The sequence below is a fragment of the Aythya marila genome, assembly GCF_965140915.1.
Source record: "Aythya marila genome assembly, chromosome: 8".
Classification (NCBI taxonomy): domain Eukaryota; kingdom Metazoa; phylum Chordata; class Aves; order Anseriformes; family Anatidae; genus Aythya; species Aythya marila.
In genome coordinates, this window is record NC_139049.1 from 21,808,709 (window position 1) to 21,828,013 (window position 19,305).

A 19,305-nucleotide genomic window follows, 5' to 3' on the forward strand; every position below is an offset into this window, starting at 1 on the left:
CAAGAAGAGCTGGCAGGGCAGAGCGCTCTGCTGTCCATCTGCCTGGCCGCAGCTCTGCCCTCGGGCAGCAGCCAGCCCCTGTGGGTGTCTGAAGGGAGCCGTGCTCTTCCTTCCCATCCCCATTTGAACCATGTGCATCCTTCAGCATGTGGGACAAGAAGAAGAGAATACCTTAAGCGCCAGAGCATAGGATTTCATTACCCTTACCGTTTTTAGCTTTTATAGCTACAAACCTTATTAAACATCATAGAATTGTCCGGTTCTTTTAAGTCCAGCTACGCGGCTTTTCCCAGTTGGTGCCTATAGGAAGAAAGAAGATAGCAAAGCTGATCTATGAAAAAATAAGAGCATAGGAGTCATCTTAAATTCTTAACAGCATCTTGAAAATGTGAAATAAAATTAGCAATAATATTTTGCACACAAAGCTGCCTTCAGGAGGGATGTGTGTCAGAGGAAATAACAGTGGCTAACGTTTTCTTCTCTCAATCATTTCTAAAGGTCACTTCATGATCAAAATCTACTTGCTAATTTAATTTCTATTCTCAGTGTAAATGTAAGATGATGCTGTTTATTCTGTTTGCAGGTGGTTGGCTGGCAAGGATCGACCTTTTGCCTTTGTTCTCGGCGTGTCACGGTCTGGGCACAAAGCTTGTGCTCGTGGCAGCCCAGCTTCATGTGCTGCTGGGGCCATAGCTCCCGAACCAGGGCTTCTCAGGTGTTTTAATCCAAGAGCTCTCTGAAGAGACACGTAGGCTGTCCATTGTTGTCTCAAAGTATTCTCTCGCAAGCAAATGAAATTGTGGTTTTGCTTGCTTCATTTATTTTGATGTTCTGCTTGCTGCTTGCATGTGTGGGAAGGTGAAGCCGTGTTTATTTGCTGCTCTGTAGCAGAGCGGGGTTGTTTGTGAGCCACAAGTTGAGAGGATGCTTTCTTGCTCAACCTGCTTCATGTGATCTTAGAGGTCTTGCATCTCCCCAACACTTTCTTTCCCCTATTTCCGTAGGCTTAGGATGCCACTTTCTGTCTCTAGGTGGTTGGAAACCAAGTGTGTCAGGGATGTCAGCAGGGAGAGAGAGAGAAGGAGAAGGAACCAGGGAGTAAACTGCCTTGGAGAGCTGTGTTAGCCTTAGCTCAAGGACTCATCAGTATGAACCCTGGATTTTCAGCTCTCGCATGGCAACATTCAGTGATATTCCCAGATCTTCTGCAGAGATCTGCCTTGGCTGTGCTGTGGGGGAGATGAGAAATGCACAGCGGGTTGCTGCCTGCTGTAGAGCCCGGGCCGTGGTGCGTAAGCCTCAGGAGCAGGCAGCTCAGCTTGTGTGGGTCTGTGGCTTCCCTGCTGTTTCTGCCTCCTAGGGAAAACCCCAAGATCCCTCTCCAGCTGCTGAGACACGGGGCCAGTCACGAGGAGATTGCACTATGTCTGGGGAAGACCAGGGCTGTATTGATTTTCCACAGATAGGATCAGGCCCCACTTTGTCTTCCCTCGGGCAGGTCATGGGTCTGAAAAAACCCGTTCTGGAAGAAAGTGCAGCATTTTCCCATGGAGTCTGAGGCCCCCGTGATTGTCTCCAGCATCAGGGTCTCACTGTGCAGGCATTTTGTGGTGGCTGTCTGCTCAGCGCAGTGAGCAGCTGAGCTTCAGCAAGTTCCCTTTCTGTCCTTGGCAAGTGTGCTCCTGTGTCCCAAGCGAGCTTGTGGTCAGATTCCCCATCAGCCCTGAAGATCACAGCCGTGTCTTCAGGCCTCAGCAGAGCAAACTCGGCAGGGTTTGCTGTTGCCTCACTGAAAAGGGATGCAAAGTCTTCTTTGCTTTGCAGGTCAGGGATGCCTGGGAGAGGAGTGCCAGCAGTTACTTTCACCACACACTTGTTCTTACCTTCTCTAGCTGAATCGTCCTGACAGCAGTGGCCTGTATGCTCTGAGCTGGGGAAACACAGGTTCACAGCACTCATATCTGCAAGGAGCCTCTTGCATCCTCTAGGAAAGACGCGCAGCGACCTCTGCTTAGCAGAAAGTTTTCTTTCCTGTTCGTGGTTGCAGCTGGGAGAGCCGTGCCTCATCTCCGGCTTGTAATTACATCAGGGGAGTACCTTGGGAGAAGGTTAAATAGTCTTTTGTATATCAAATAAAGCCAGTGAACCTCACTGAAATCATTTAATGAAAACAATCCTGATTATCTGTATATTCTGCCATGTGATATTTTAAAAGAACATCTTAAAGGGAAATGTGGAATTGTTTAAGGCCTCTAAAGACTGGAGTGCAGAGGCTATGCGGCAAATGCCTTTATAATCTAGGATCTGAAGTAGGCTTTGAATCCAATTGTTTTTTCCACTGTTGTAAAACATGAGAGATTTTGATACGGTAACTCGGATTTGATTCAGAACTTTCTTATTAACCGTTCTTCATGCACATCAAATTTTAGAGACTGAGCTGAAGGGCTCTGCGCATGAAGGGTGGAACTGACTCAAGGACAGAGCTATTAAGGTGTGTAATAATCAAGAGAGGAAAATTAATTGTCTCTAATTTGGCATAAATCCCAGGGACGATAACTTTGGTTATTAGGAATTCAGGGCCTATTTCCAATTAGTTATACCCAAGCATGCTCTCATCTCCAGCTCCGGCGGTCTGATCTGGGAGCGCGTTAGCACAGCCGCCGCTGCCACGCTGCAATAGAGGACGGCGCTGCCTGACCTCCCCTCCCGTGGTCACCGCCAGCACCCGGGGCTCACCTGGCAGTAAATCAAACCACGGCCTTGTGGTATCGCTCCCAACGCCCTGCCCGGAGCACTCGGAGTGTCAGCTGCTCGGCTGGGCAGCGAAAGCACCTGGGCCGTGGTGGAGCAGGTCGGGGAGGCTGCTGCGGCTTTCAAATGGGCTTTTTAGCCTCCGAGCTTCCTGCTAAGACATCTGCGCCAGCAGAGCCGGGGTCTCTTCCCCTTGGGTGTACGATGTAAATAGTGCAATTGTAATCTCTACCGGAAAATCTGGTCTAACCCGGCACGCACCGTGCCTGCGCCGCTCCGAGGGCAACTCCTCCGTGCTGGCAACGTGGGTGAGCGTGTGGCACTGCTCCACGGACCTGCAGCGGGGACAGTGAGCACAGGGACATCCCCTGTGGTGCAACAGGAGCACCTGAGGTTCCCAGGGAGTCGATAGGGACAGGTCTGTCTGCACGCCGGGCTGTGGATGTGGCACAGAAACACCAACTGGGACAGGCAGGAGCTCCTCTGGCTGTCTGCCTGCAGGAGGGGAGATGGTTGGCAGTAAGGGAGGTGAACCAAGAAAAAAAAAAGGAAAAAAAAGAGGAAACCTCAGCAGCTGCTGTGGGGGCTGCTCTTCCAGCCGCCGGTGTGGAGATGATGCAGGGATCGTCCTAAATCAAAGTGGAATTAGCTGCAGTGGAAGCATGGCAACTTGCCTTCAGAACAAGGCCAAGTATTCGGCGCTTTCAAGAGGGAAACACCCTTTTAAAGTTTTCCTTAAGTTAATTTCTTAGCACAGCAAGGCCGAAGCTTGCCAAATCCAGGTATCTGTCCAGCCTTTTTGGTCTGTGCCGGGTAATGTTTACAGGAAAGGGAAAGGACCAACTTCGAGGACAACGCATCCTGCCCAGCTGGGAAGTCGGAGGCCCATGCCACCGAGCTCTGCAGCCCTCCTCCCCTGCCAGGGAGAGGGGGCAGAGCCACAATTCCTCTAGTGCTCATTGGAAAAATTGGGCCTTTGGCTAACAGCAAATACCTTTAACGTTAGCAAATGTGTTCTTCTTGAAAAGCAGAGGAATTGTAGCTGATCTCCTGCCTGTGGTTTATGTTAAGATGCGTACCACGGGAGCCAAGAGGTGCCTTTTTTTTTTTTTTATCCACTTGGCCTTGATGTGGTTTCACTGCCAGCTTTCCATTTATCTGTTGCGTGCTCTTTAATTCATGAGGGCTTGCTCTGGGGATTTGTTTAAAGCCTTGGCTGAATTTGTCAGCCCCTCCTCCTGTGGTGCATCCTTCAGAAAAGATGGGTGTTGTGGCACGGCAGTAAATAGGATGCTGAGCCTCTGTAACTCTTGCTGTCTGGGTAAGAAGTGTGTGTCCTCTCTTAAACTCTGATCAATGACATCAGCCCGGCATTAAGACCACCGCTTGTCTGGGCATAATGTCTTATTTATGGTGTGCAGTCAGGGGCGTGCTGCTGGTCTTTCACTGAGGGCCTTTCTCCTTCCTATGGTCTCTGAAAGACTGTTGAGGTAACCAGAGTCTCCTCTAAAGTGCTGTTGGAGCCAGGGCAATTAACAGGGCTTCTAGAAAGTGGTGTCTCATGTGAAGATATAAAACTCACAGTAGGGCAGTATTTCTGTCCCTGACTCTGGTCAAGTCTTGTTGTGCTCTTCCCCTGTACAAGAAGTCACTTCCCCACCACGTAAATGAAGTTACTTACCGAGTATCTCAAGATGTTTTATGCAGTGGAATATTTTAAAACTTCTGAATAGAAAGCAGTGATTTGCCCTATCACTGATCTGTCTGGAGAGCAGATCAGATTAAAGCCCTTCTTACATTTTAGGAGTGATTTCTGTGCCTGCAGACTTTCCATGCCTGAGTTGGCTGCAACAGAACAAATCCACTGAAACTTCACATTTATTGTTTCGTTTGAAGACAGAATTTCTCTGAGAAAAGATACGTGAGAAATTTTCAGGCTCACAGAGGTACCTGATCTCAAGATAGGAACGTTTTCTTGAAGTAATTTTCTCTTTCTTCTTTAAAGAAATAAAACCTCAGACTAGAAATTTCATTTGTGTTTTCCTGGATTGGCCTTTGCTGGGGCTGGTTCTGTGGACTAGTTTTGCTAACTTGTTAATAACATTTTGATCTATTTTCTGAGCACCTGCTCAGCACGCAGATCGCTACAGGTAAGGAAATGGCAAATGTAGCTACGTGCGTGAGAACTTACTGAGGGTGGGAGGACAGGACGGCACTGCAGAAAAGGCTCAGGGTCAGGGAAAAGGCAATGCAGGGAGGCGGGGAGCAAAACAGGCGGTTGAGCACCAGGGCTGGTGCTTTCCAGCCCGTTTGCTGCAAAGGAGCCTTGCTTTTTGTAAGAATCTGTGCTTGTCCTCCTTTCCCACACCCACACGCCGTGATTGCTGGCTTTGGGATTCCAGCTCTCACGGTGTTACAGAGCTGCTCCGTCCCATAGCTGGGCAACTTTGGGGGTTGCCTTCAAGTCTCAGTTCAGTCCTGAAGATCAGAGAGCAAGGAGGTGTTTCGGCAGGGCATTCGTCTTGGGGGGGAATTCTTTGTTGTCCTTTTGAAGCCCCGGCAGTTTGTGAATCCCAGAACTGGAGCATATTTGTGTGTTCTCTAATGACTCTCTGGCTCCTCCCCAGTACAAACTTAAATTTCAATTTCCAAGCTAATATTTCCAGAACATTTAAAGTGTTCTCAGGAGTTTTTGATTGGGGGTTTTGGGGAGGGTGAAAGACAGGCAAAAGGGGGTTATTTTTCTCTTTCAAGTAATATCACAGCAATTATCCTTAAAAAGTCAGCAATTGCAGCTCTACCCTGCTGTCTGAATGCCTTCCTCTTCAGTAGTTTAAAAGCAAGGAAAGGCTTTCTCTTGTAGGAACTCTTCCCCGTGTTGGGACAACTGCTAGGAAATCAGGATTTTCCAGCAGGATATTTTGCCAAAAACATACAACTTCTTCCTGTCCCTGAGCCTAAAGTTTTTTCCTCTAGACTTGCTGGCTGTTGCTTCAGTAGGCTGTGATGTTCCTCCAGAAGAGAAGAAGCCACTGGCTTGGCGGTGATGCAGCCAGGCTGCAGGAGCTAAATAGAAATCAGATTTTAGCACGATCTGGCCCTTTCAGTAGGAGTTAAGTGACCGAAAATCTTGCATTCTGGCCTGTGAAGTGGAAATGAACAGATTTAGTATTCCAGCTGAGTGGCAGCAGGAATGCTTCACATTAATCTGAAACTCGGCGTTAGGAAGCGTGGGAGAGCTCTGCTGTCAGATTAACTCACTTCTCATGCATTTTTTCCTGCACCGAGCTGCAACCAAACATAAATGGATCAAAAGTCAAATGCCCCATTAATTTAACCGCACGTTGTATTTAATGACATATGGAAATGCGTTATTGATTGCACATCTTAAAAATGAAAATCTCCATGCTAATGACATAGCACATCAGTGCAGGTGAAGTGGTATGGAAAACGCAGGGAATTCAGAAATGACTTCAAGCACCAGAAAGAGCCATTTACAAGCTTTTCTCTGAAAGGACTGAAGTTTGGGGTATGTTTTAGTGGGAGTGTGTTTATATATTCTGTCACAGGGAAACGTGCAGTGACAGTACTTGTGCTCGATTACTCGGTATAAAGTATTAAAAAGAAACAATGCTTGGAAAATAAGTCTACGGGCAGTTTTATTCAACAGTTGGTACTAACAAATGGCACAGCCCTGCCTGAAAGCACAGCTTGGGTGTCTTTTACTGTTCCTTTACTGTGGAGTCTTAATAGCTGGCTGCAAAACCTTTTTGAATTCATTGTGCTTAAAGAAGTTTTGTGAGCGTTTTAAAGGCGTGCTTCCAACTGCTGGTTTTAGGTTTTGTTTGTATTTTTTTTTTTTGTTGTTTTGTAAGTAATAGTTGTTGAAAGAATCTAATCTTATCCCACAAAACTCTATTTTTACCTGTTTGAAATTATACTGTTTTTTTTTTGTTGTTGTTGTTGTTTGTTTGTTTTTTGGTGGGGAAGGAATAAACAAAATTTCTTCCCAAGCAAGGGTTAAGGAAGGGGCACTTCTTGCTCAGTCAGGGAGTTTTGCAGATGTGATCAGTTTTACTTGTGCGTAAGCTCTTCCTCACCCACATTCTTGACATTTCTTGCTGTAGTCTCTGCTGTGCTGTACTTTGAACCCTGGAAGGACTCTCGGCACCTTACAGCCTAAGCCATTTTTTGTACTTCATTAACACGAGTGTCTGGTTTCTCTGGTCTCTCATGAAAAACTACTTGTTTGGATGTTTCTTTGCATGTTGATGGGTTTGAGATGACTTGTCTGTGGACATTGCTCTACATCTGTGGCATAATACCGGGCTTGGATTTGGAGCAGGAGCTCAGGCAGGCTCTCCCCTGTGTATGGAGCTTGTTTAGGCTGAGCAGATAAGCTGCTACTATAATCTTCCTTCTTGTTATTTTCTCCCACTCTTTTAGATATACCAAGCCTAAGTCTTGCAAAAAAATTGAGTTTAGGACTAAGACTGCATGTGTGACTGCCACAGAAAGGAAGCCAGAATGGAAAGCAAGGAGGAGGTGGCCAGGGCTGGCTGAAGGACGATGTTGTAGTCGGGATTTTGTAAATGCTGTCTCACTGTTGCAGTCTAAGCTGATCAAGGTGTAAATGATTGTTTTCTTCCAGCATAGGTTGAGGTCTCCTAGCTGATAGCAGGCTCCACAGCTAAAGCATCCTGAGCAGATGTTGTCATTGCTTAGGAAGATCCCCAAACTATGGGCTGAAACAGCGGCTTGTGTGTGCAAACCTTTAATTTGCCGAAGTATGTGACTGACTGCTCGCTCCTGATCGGCTCTGAGTCAGCTTCGGCGGCTGTTAATCATCTTGCTGCTGCCCTCTGTGAAGCACAGGTCACAAGGCGTTATTTGGGAAGAAGAGAGAGGAATTGCAAACCTGGCAAACCCAGGCTGCGCCCTGGGCAGGAGGGAGTGCTCAGGGCCAGTGTGTGGCTACCGGAGGGCTTGTGCCAGCCCTGGCATCGCTGCCACGGCCCTGTGCTCCCCGACCACCACGTTCATGGAAGCAGGGTGAGAAGCGGTGCCAGGACGTGGCCTGAGACCACGGTGGGGCCGGTCGGGAGCTCCCACATCTGCAGAGCCGCCCTGCTCCCCTCCGTGACACGAAGGAGATCGGGACGGCCCTGCCCGAGAGGTACCAGCCGTCCAGCCATCAAGGGACAACGTTAGCAGCGCCCTTCTGGCAGCTGAAGGTTAGCCCTGTCTCCAGTGGGTGTTTTATGGGCTCATAACCTCCAGGATGAGCAGGACCAGCGAGCTCCCACGCCGCCAGCCCCCGGGGCGAGAATCAGCCTGACAGTTTATCCTCTTCTGCCGTGTCTAGTCTCGTATTTTCTTGAATTTTCCTTACAGTACTTTCTTTGTTTTGGACTGACTCAGATTCTTTCTTTTGTGAACTGTTTTGTTGCTGCTGCTGCTGTGATCTTTCTGAGAGATAGCAAATACTTTGTTTACTGTAAGCTCTTGTGCAGTAATTCATGTGGTTACACCGTGACACAGAAAAGTCCTTCTGGAGCTAATTTCCACACCCACCCATTCATCTGCACCCTTCTCCTCGTTTTCAGCAGGCGGCTTCAGCGTGTCACGTTGGCGTGATGTCATCTGAAGCTGGCAGATTTGTCATTAAGAGCCTTGTCATCAATAGATGACTGTTTGTGTTTTCTGCCTGCCTGAAACTGTTTTATACTTGCTAACCCAGTAATTAATACTCTGCTGCCTTTGAAACAGGTTGGTTTCACTGCCCCACCTTTTCCTTAGGCAATTGAAAGGCGGTGCCAATGTCGACGAGGCATTAATTAGCCTGCATGAGACTTGGCTCCGGCAGCAAGCACGCACAGCCGCACTCGCTCCTTCCTCCTCCCCGTGCAGGCACAGCCTGGCACCAGGCAGCCTTCAGAGGCCACAAATTTGGGTAATGTTGTCGGTGAGCCTCTCGGGGAGCTTTTGTGAGAAGGAGGGACGCAGGAAGAGAGCGTCGCCTCAAAATGGCTGATAAACTGCTCTTTGTGCAGCATCAGTTGAACCTGAGCAGCGCCGTGTCAGGGTTTTCTTATCATGGAAAATGATGCCGTTCTGCTGGGCCGCTGGATTGCTCGAGTGCTTTTGATTGTCTTGCGGTAATTGAATAGCTGTGCTGTGTAACCTGTGCTGAAGGAATTAGGGCTGTTTATTCAGCAAACAGATGTCCTGGATTGTGGTGTGCTTACGATCTTCCTAGCTTGCATCTTTCATTAGTTAATATCACCGACTACCCAGGCTATCTTTCTTGCACTGGTAATTTAGCATTTGCTAGTGTGTTTCAGTGCCTCAAAGGGAGCTTTGGAAGCTTGCAAAATGTGTCGAGTAATGCCCTTGATCCATCAAATGGGAGTCCAGTAGGCAAGGGTTCCCCCCGCAGACCCCTCCAGCATCCCGTTACATTGCTCCAGCCCTCTGCCTCTTACCAGGATTGCTTCAGCGCTGGTGGCTTTAACCGGGTGAGATGCCAGCCTAGCTCACCGAGCGGGTACGGAAGAAGTGAAATAGCTTTCTGTATGTGCCTTCTGCTCCTGTGCAGTGCTGACTGCCGTCAAATGCATTTATCAGAGATCTCCCTCTGCCCTCAATCCATTTCCTGCCTTGTCCCGAGCACTGCATACTCCTGTGTGGCTTCAGATAGCTGGCAGAACTGAAAACAAAGCAGCTTTGTGTTTTAATCATTCCTACCCTAAAACCAATGTTGGGCTGGAAGTTCCTCAGCTGATGCATGCTGGCAGAAGCCAGTGGGCTAGATAAGCTATTTTCAGCCCTGGGAGCGGATCAGGCCCAGTCTCTCTCCAGAAATGAGTTGAGAACACCCCCTTCCAGTGGGGCAATGGTTTTTGATAGATTGTAAGAGATTTAACCTTATAGCTAGGGCTCTAACATATAGAAAAGCTACTTTTTGCTATTTCCAAATGATATTGAATATCATTTTTTTCCCTCTCCCTCAGCAGTCTGAACAATTGGACTCATGATACTAAGCAGGCCTGGCTTTTATAGGAAGAGGAATATGACAAATAACACCCGTAAATGTGTTTACGGTTTTCACTGTCTTCTCTAAAATACTGTTTCTGAGAATTATGTTGACACAAAGGAAATTCACGGTGTTAGGGGGAAGATTTTGCAGGTGCCAAGTCATGATATGACCTGCAAAGCGCAGCTGCCCGGCTGCAAGACCACTGGGTGCCATCTGGGGTTTGCGCCAGCAGGAACCTGATATCCAGCCCTCCAGTTTTTCACTTCTGTGAGAGATTACAAGTTTTGAGCAAGATCCTGGGGCTAATCCTGCAGGATTCAGCCATCAACAGCTGTGCTCACCATGGGCTCTTCTGCAGGCCTTTCGGCAAGCAGCTGTTACACCGCCCCACACTGGGGCTGATCCATGCGTCTCAAAAGACAGAAGTCGCAATTGCCTCGGTGCTCTTATCCTCAGCTGATATTTGGAGGGATGTAGAAAATAAGGACGCCCCAATGGCTGTGTGTCTCACGGCAGCAGCCTCAAGAAAGGTGTTTTTTGGTGAGCCTGTAAGGAGCTCGCTGTGTGGCTGCAGCAGCTGTAAAGGAGGCCTCAGCTCCGGTCCGGGGCTGTGGGGAAGGCTCCTTACCCTCGCTTCCCCCTTAAAGATGGGAAATCTGCGGCACAAAAGAACCGCAGGAGCAGGGGGGTTAGATTTCTGTCACCTCGGGAAGGGGATTAGCAAGGCGAGCTGTCAAGTGAGCAGGATGAGATATCCTCGGCACATGCTGTCACGCTAGATGCCAGAGGGACATTCCTGGCTCCTCGGTGACTGCTGCTAGCGAGACCTCAGCCTGGCCGGGGCTTTTCCACGTTTCAGTTTGCAGTTGCAAAATCCACTTCTTTCTTTCTCAGTTTCCCCCTCTTCTCTTGTTGTTTTCCTCTCAGTCATTCCTGCTTTCACTGCTTTTCTCCAAGGAGGGAATTAGAGCTTGCAGCGCCTGTAAAACTCCTGCCCGTGGCTGGATTTTGCTGCTCTAATCTGAGGCCTACCGGAGCTACACCCCATGACAGTATCTGAGTCCCAGAAAGAGCTGGTGTCTAGATAGCCTGCACTTGGAAGTGAGTCCGGAGCCTGTTTTAATGTGTATTCAAAGCATACTAACTGTCCTTGAATAAAACCAAGTGCTGACAAGCTCATTTCTAGAATTAGAGTATCCACGTATTGGCACGAACAGGATAGCTATTACTGACGAGCTCCGTGTGCGGACAAGTCAGTACAGCTAGCGAGGGCTGAAAGGAGCCGAGGCATGACTGAGCCTCATAATTAGACCTAGATTAGACTTTTGCCGGAGGGGAAGGCAAGGCAAGAACAGCTCTGAACTCCTATCGTTGCCTGCAGTGGTTGGACACGGAGACATCCCTCACCGTCCCGATGAGCCAACGCCGCCCAACTGGGCTGAAACGAAGCCCCCTGGTCTACGCTGAAGCGCTGCTGACAGGAGGCATGGCCTTGTGCCAACCCCAGAAGGGTTTCTCCACACCCAGGAGGGCTCAGGCAGCAGCTGAAGTCCCCGCTCACAGATGGCTCAAGCACTGGAGGCTGCCTCCAGACAAGGGGCTCGTCCTCCCCTTGAGTTCAAGGCCCGGACATCACGGCCTAGGTGCAATGCAGGACCCCGGGGCAGCCCAGAGCTAGCAGCCAGTGAACCTGGCTCTGAGTCCCTCTCTGGAGCCCAGAACAGGCCTCGTTTGGGATTCTTAGAAGGGCAGAGATAGCTTTGCTCCAGGGTCTTTGTAGGCAGCGTTTCCCTGTTGCACCCAGTGAAGTCACGGTTAGCTCCTACCACTTCTGCTGGTTCGTGGTTCATCGCAACCTGCTCAGGGTCGCTTACCTGTGAAAGGTTTCCTGCCCTCTCTCGTTTTTGTGGAAGAAGGATCCTTGCGGATGGGAAGAGATTTTTTGCACAAATGCTGTTTTCGGATTTGCTTTTAGCTTTTGCTAAGCCTCCACACAGACTTTGGACGAAGTTAACGAGGTGATACTTCGCTTCGTGTGTTCTGTGTAAAATCTTAAACAAACCGGGAAGACTGCAAATACTAAGCGTGGTGATTAGATTAGATCACGTCAGGGTTTCAGCCTCCCCAGAATAAACATCTGTGCCTCCAATATCATAAATAGCAAGGTGCTGCACTTTAGGCAAACGTGGCCTTGGTCCAAGGGCATGTCATCGTTTTCCACTTCTCTTATGTATCTTCCTTTGCTTTTCAATCTATACCACGCTGTACATCTGTGTGTGCCCTGCTTTTGTCTCTTTTCAGCCATGTAGGAGTATGCATTGTGGTTGCTCAGTATTGAGTGCTTCTGTTGCTTGTTATTGAATGCTAGCTCTGGTGTCATTCCAGTTAAGCTCTATGTACCTTTTGTCTTTAAAAATCAATGGAGAGTGAATTAAAAAAAGAACTGGTTTCCACTGGTACCTTTCATTTAAAAAATAAATAAATAAATATATTTTTTAAAAGTATTCCTTTTATGTTTGCTCATGATGAGAGAAGCTTCTAGGGAGGCCTGGGAGACACAATATGGTTTCTGCTCTTAATAAGAATCAGGAACCTTTTTTCCTTTAGAAGACCTTGGATGTCTCAGAGCCACTCTCATCCACCTAGCAAAAAAAATATTCCAGGGCAATGTTTTGTTTACAGCAGATGTTGCCTTCTGCTGCAGTCTGGATGTACAAACAAGTCATGGGTCTTGGGAATTCTCCTGAGATCATCTTAGGGAAGAGTTATCTAAGATTAGCCCCCAAAGGCTGTGTTTGTGCTGTAGGTATGGCAGAACAGGCAGAAGGAAGCACCTGAGGTGGCCTGTTGCTGGCACTGTTGTCAAAGAGTGAGGGGACACACGTCCAGATGTGTGATGGTAACAGGAAAAATCACGCTGCAGCAAGTTCAGCTCCTCCGGGACTTTGGGAAATGCTGAGATCCTGCTTGTTGAAACACTGCAGTGAGCTGGGAGCCTTGCAGAATTGGATTTGCCAGAGAAGATGGTTTGCTTAAGTTCCCTTAAAACAGGAGAAAAAAAAAAAAGATACTGAAAATAATTGAGTTTCTGGTGCTTTAAAAGCTGCTTAATGTTCTTCAAGTTCTTTTTTTTTTTTTTCCGTGAAAGCATGTCCTTTTGATTGCAGTTCAGGCTTAGCAGAGTACAGTACATCTTGCTACAGGATGAGTAAATGAGCTCTGTTCTGCAGCTGCTATTGAATGACGATGTTGGAGCATGCCTTGGCTTATCAGTGAAGGCTGCCTAATGTATTCAATCCAGCCTACCTGAGCATGCTCTGCAGCAGCAAAGCCAATTAACTGTTTTTGTACCTGCTGTATGAATGGCTTCAGCAGTCCTGGTGGTGCCTGGTTTTATGGTATTTCAGTGAGCCATGCCAGAGCGTGCACTGACCATTTGTCGCGTACCGCCGTCGCTCTCTGCAGCCCAGAAAATGCACCAGGAGCCTGCCACGGCACAGCCTGGCAAGGCGGCTCATGAGCAGAGTGTGGCTCATTAGCTTTACATTCATTAGTTTCTAAAAGCCTTCTGAATCAGATCTGGGGGCATGAGGAAGAGATTTACAATCTATCCTACCAGTGTGACAGAATGTTCCTAGTCAAAAAAGAGCAAATGGGCCTCTCTGGACCATTCTAAGGGTTTTTATTGTTTAGCTGTTGTTTTTCAAGATGCCTCAAACTATTTGGCGTTGTGTTTGTCTGTTATCTTCAACTCGGTCCTCCCACAAAAAGGCAAATACCTGCTTTTGCTGAATTATTAACAACAATAGAAGAAGCTTACGTATCAATGAAAATTATGGACGTTTCCCAAGGCAATTGATTTAAACGGAGTTAAATTTAGTGGAAGCTTCTATTGGTATAATGAATGCTCATTATAGAGCCTAATGTGCTTTAAGGGCTTGAAAACCTTCTCAGTAGGGAAGTCTGGATGCTGTTTTCCAGCAGAGGCACAGATGCTGTACCATGTTACTGCTGTCCCTACAACTGTATCCTATCTCTATTCTGGAACCTTTCTCTTTAACCTTGTGTGGTTTTTTACTTTCTTTTGCAGAAGACCATCTCCCAGCTGGCTTCCCAACCATTGATATGGGCCCGCAGCTGAAGGTGGTGGAAAAGGCCCGCACAGCCACAATGCTCTGTGCTGCCAGCGGTAACCCTGATCCTGAAATCTCCTGGTTCAAGGACTTCCTGCCTGTCGACACTGCAACTAGCAATGGGAGAATCAAGCAGCTCCGCTCGGGTAAGGTAGCAAAGCAAGTAAGCCTCCCCTACCTCCTACCCTTCCTCCCTGTTCTCTTTACTTGATACTGTTATTTTTCCTCATGATGCTGAAATGCAATTCTAAATTCAAATGTTACTTTGATTTGAGCTTGTTTCTTCTGCAAAGTAAAAGCTGTTTTTGGAGCTGATCCTATCTACTAGGATATCATGATTTATTATATGGATAGATTGGCACAGACATTCCTTTCGGAACATCACCTGGATTCTTTCTTCTGTAGAATGTCTTGACATTGCCCCAGATCCCTGGTAGGCTTCGATGTTTCGCTACCAACTCAGCAGGTCTCAGCTACTTTTAATGGGAGCACAGTACAAATCGGTATAATGAGACACTGGCTGAAGTTTTACAATCAGTGGTCTTGTACTACTTCACTCCTTACACAGATGCTGCAAGACAGTGCTCTGCTTGCTGTTGAGATCTTTATCACTCTTGCTGTGTGACACCACAAGAATAAAGAAAAATTCAAGAAGCAGCAATCCTATGGATTTCAAAGGAAAGTGGACGCAGTTTTGATATTACCATTTCTTTTTTATTATTTGATAAGCTGAATACTAGGTTTAGAAATGCAGACAGTTTGTTCTTGTTGGTTTAGTGAGGAACTCTTGTTTTTCTGCCGCACTGTTCAGTCTCTCAGGACTGTAAGGCCCGTTACAGAATTAAAGAAAATAAAACACCGCTCTTTTCACTCGATGAAACGCAGCTCCCCAGCATGAATTGCGGTGGATATTTAACAATGCACAGCATCGCTACATCGCAGCTTTAGCCTGGGGGAAAAAGTCCATGGTATCCTTCTGAGAGCACAGAAGGACCGGAGCTGGAGTGACTTCAGCCTAGAAAGGTCTCATGCTTAACTAAGAGGCAGAATGCCTTGCCTGGCTGTGATGTGTCTCCGGGCACTCAAAAAACATTTGTTATGAGTGCTGCTGCCAGGGCAACACCATCTTCCTCCTAGCAAGGTGAACGTCTTGACACATTTCCCCATAGCAGGAGCCCTCTGCATAAATCTGATGATGCTTGGATGATAAGAAGTAGGCTTTTACTTGGGGGAGTGGGTAATGAGACATCACTCTCGTCAAAAATAGAACCCAGCCTGACACTCCTGATCCCACCTTGATGTACCAGTGAGCGCTAATTATACTAATGCGTTTATAGCTTATGAAATTTCCCAGTGACCTTTAGCTTATCTCCCCCACAACATGGTTTAATCTTGATCTGTTTGTGCTGAAAGAAAATATCACACTTGTTAATTATTCTGAGAAGCTTTAGGAAGCAGCAATAGGAAGGTGCACATGGATGTGTTTCACTTCATAGCTGACTAAATCAGCATCAGAAATTACCATAAATGAGCAGCAAGACAGCTCCTGATGCACTTGCTGTATGTTCTCCAGCCTCCTTTTTGCAGGCACTTGGCTGCCTCTCTACCAGCTGCTTCACAAGTTTCGTGAGATAGAAAGTTTAAAAACAAACGAGTAAACTCTGTCACTGTGTACAAGTTTTGCTTCCTATTCGCTGTTCTTCAGCAACATCTCAATTGAATATTTCACCGGGGATTCAAACTCTAGAGCTGGCTGCTTGCTGAAGACACAGTAATTACCAAGGGAGGTGTCAAGGGAACCTTTTAGAAATCAATGAGCAGCACACATCCTCAAACTTGCGAAAGAAATTGATTAGCTCTCTAATGTAGTAAGGGAGGTTTCCACAGTTCAGTGCAAGAGACTTCCAGATATGAGTGGATGTTTTATTTTTAAGGACCTGCTGATATGATGCCAAGATTCACCAGGGCTCTGGCTCCACCCTGACGTGAGTGGGGAACAAGAAGTTTACCACTTCTCATAGGCCAGAACTTGGATCCCTGCTAGCATGTGTGGGTGGCTTCTTCCTATATTTGTGATAGATACAGAGTAGGGCCTGCCCTTTCAGTCAGAGAATCGTTAAGGTTGGAAAAGACCTCCAAGGTCATCTGGTCCAACCATCCCCCTGCCACCAGTACTACCCACTAAACCATGTCCCTACGTGCCCTTGGAGTGCGTGGGCCATACTTACCTGACTGCAGTCAGCCTGTGTGAGCAATGTGGTGGGCTGGGCAGCCTCTGATCCATTCTGCAAGGTGCTAATTGAGCTCTCCAGCAGTACACCTCGTGGGGCAGAGTTGTTTTTCAAAGAAAAGAATATTTAAATAGATACCTCATTATATGAGAGTTTAATAGTTTGCAAAGTCTCTGCTCCATTAAGATAATATCTTGCAGCCAGCCTGGCATATCTGCATGAATGTCAGTTTATACTGTCTCAATCTAAATATACGCTCATTTAATTTCATTTAATTAAAACCCAATAAAACCTAGACAGATGCAATATAGTTAAAATAGTTACAGCACAGTGTCAGCCCCATATTGCATATATAGAGTGTCCGACCTTCACCCAGTACATAATATATTATTATTCAGATGTCCTAAATATAGGTTATAAAGGTGAAAGCAGCTCTGGAGTCTAACTGGAAAGTTGAGGAATGATTTCATTTCTTCAGGCTCCTAGTGTGGAATAAATAGCTAAAGAAAACACATGCTAGGGAGAGGTGCTCTCTCCTGACACTCACAGTTATGTGGGCTGGCAGTGCTCTGCGGGCTGCAGGCAGGGCTTTGAACTCACATGCAGTCAGATCACGTGCACAAGTGGGCTCTGAACATCAGTTTCTAGAGGTGTGTTCATCTCCTGTGAAGGTATTACAGTGTGTGGTTTAAGACAACCAAGCTGTCGTGTTAGGCTTTTCTAACCCTGGCATAATGGTGTCTGTCAGCAGCAAATACACAGTTTATAAGTCTGCCCTGTGTCCTGCCTTCCCTCATTTGCTAATTACATCTATATTTGTGTATATGCATTTTTCTTGTTAAGCCTCCCCTTTACGTTTAGAGGGCTTTTTTCTCCCTTCCCCCCAACACATAGATCTTTCCTCCAGAATAATGCTTAATTCTTTTTTAAGCCCAGCTCTTGGGTAGTTTGGCCAGTATGTGTTGGGGTAATTGCTCTAGAGATGAGAACAAAAATAAATACAGGTTTTCATCTCCATTATCACAGATCAAGGCGAAGGCAGGGTCTCTGACTCATTCTGGTTGTAGCAAAATTCTCCCTTGCTCATCTTGCTAGTACTTCCCACCTCTTGTTGAAAGGCTGCTTTTCTGCAAAGGCAGTGACTCAGGACAACTCCCTGTTCTCTCCCAGGGTGCATGGCTTTGGTCACTGCTTCTCAGTCACTGACACACAATTTTAGGCTGTTTCTGGGCTGGGAAACCTCCCTTGCACGCTAGCTCATTGTAAAACCTGTTTGGCTGAACTGATTTTAAAACTGTCTGGAGATTGTAGTAGCAGATGATGCACATATGAGAGTCAGGGTCAGTGCTACACCTCCAGCCATGTTTTAAAATTAGTTGATGATGTGGCAGAAACTTCCTCAGTATAGATCAGACTGTCCTGATGCTTCACAGCTATTCTGTAAAGATTCTCGGATCACAAGCTCCTGAAGACTTCAAAGCAACTCTGATGGTATTCATACTCTCAAAGCTCTTGAGTGCTTCCAGCGAGTTTCATATTTAAAGAATTGCTCTTCCACCTTGCTCTTCAGAAAGCTTCTGAACAAAATGTCAAATTAGAATAAATAAATACCCTGAATGGTAGCATACAGATGTCTTTGCCACATCAGGAAATTCCAGAAATTCAGAGAGCGTTGTCATCTTGTGGCTATTAAAGAACTTGGTGCTACGACAAGTACCATTCTTTTTTAATCACCGTCAATTAACAGAGCTACAGAACTGTGCCCTAGACCCTCGTGTGGCTTTCAGGCAATTAGCTGCAAGTGAAGTATCAGAGAGGGCTCTGCAGGTGACTTCAGTCGCTCTCTGGAAAAGTGTAGGTGCCTCTAACAAAGAAGCAGTGGGAAGCTTCTCACCGTATCATCTCACTGCATTTATGCTCTGTTACTAGGAAGCATTTTCATTTTAGTCTTGGTCCTAGAGATGGGAGCACTACTTATATGGAAACAGAAAAAATACCCAACATACACAGAACAAACTTGCAGAAAGAGGCAGTGGCTGTGGGATGGCAGCGTGGCCGATGGCTGCCCTCTTCTGCTTCACTGGTCATAGGACTCAGGACCCAGCAGAAGACATTCAGCTCCTGGCAAGCTACAGCTTCAAGTCCAGACATCAGACAGGCATGGACTTGAAACAAAGTGTAACAGCAGCCAAAAGGCTGGGGAGTATTATTCAAAAGTAAAAAACCCACTCAGGAAACCCACCAAAGGATGGATGCTCTCTCACAGGAGGGGCTGACTAGAGAGAAGTTGAAGCAGTATCACAGCCAACCAATTGACAATTGAAATTTTATGTCCTAGAGGAACTATACTGTACATCTGGGTCTTGCTGTGTGAAGCACATTCATGGTTGCAACTGGTGGCAAACAGCCAGGCTCTAGGATTCAGGCTTGCATTACTGTAATGCCTGGCTGTGGCCAGCAAGAGCCTTGGTTTCTCTCTTTGACATTGCTTTGGAGTGGCTTTCTTTGTTTTTGTTTTGTTTGGGGGGTTTTGTTGATAGGTCTGGGATGAGTTTGTGTCAGCAGAGTGAAGTCCCTTCTCCAACAAAGCCTCTCCTGTACACTGGGAAATACTGGTGCAAATAATCCCAGGTTTTTTTCCAACATCATGCTTTGTTTTGCCTTGCTTTCAGTGCCTGGCTGTGGGCTTCCAGTTAAACATGGGATGTCAGGGTTGGCATTCATTCCTGCAGAAGTGAACATATGGGGTGTTAATCAGTGCCACTTAGCATAGAAGGGAAATAAAATCTCCTTACGTATAAGATTTTCAAACCTTTCAAACCACACACAAGGAATTGAGTTTAAAATTTGATCTTGGAGAGCCCTTTGTGTAAAGCAGCCTGGTGATCTCAGGGCATGAGCTGGCCTCAGTAACGGTTCAAGTGATGGCACCCCCATCACTTGATGGACTGGGCACTCGGTGGCCTATGTGCTGGGATTCAGGCCCCTTGAGAGACACCCTGAAAGGACAGTAGTCAGAGATGCATTATCTTACGATGCAAAGGGAAAACAGGAACTTTCATTCCTTCTGGACGAGGAAATTTGGGGACTGATAGCAAAGCCTTGGGCGCTCTGCCTGATGTTGTCCTCTGAGCGTCTTAACTTTGCAAAG

General features: G+C 46.9%; 1 protein-coding gene across 10 annotated transcripts in view; it reads left to right on the forward strand.

Moving 5' to 3' along the window:
* Positions 1-19,305, forward strand: part of PTPRF (protein tyrosine phosphatase receptor type F) — a 364,428-nt gene that overhangs the window by 251,071 nt on the left and 94,052 nt on the right. For all 10 annotated transcript variants that reach the window (XM_082766651.1, XM_082766653.1, XM_082766649.1 and 7 more), the window contains one exon: positions 13,881-14,069. In XM_082766651.1, coding sequence (XP_082622777.1) covers positions 13,881-14,069 — 189 coding nt within the window. The remainder of the gene's footprint in view (positions 1-13,880; positions 14,070-19,305) is intronic.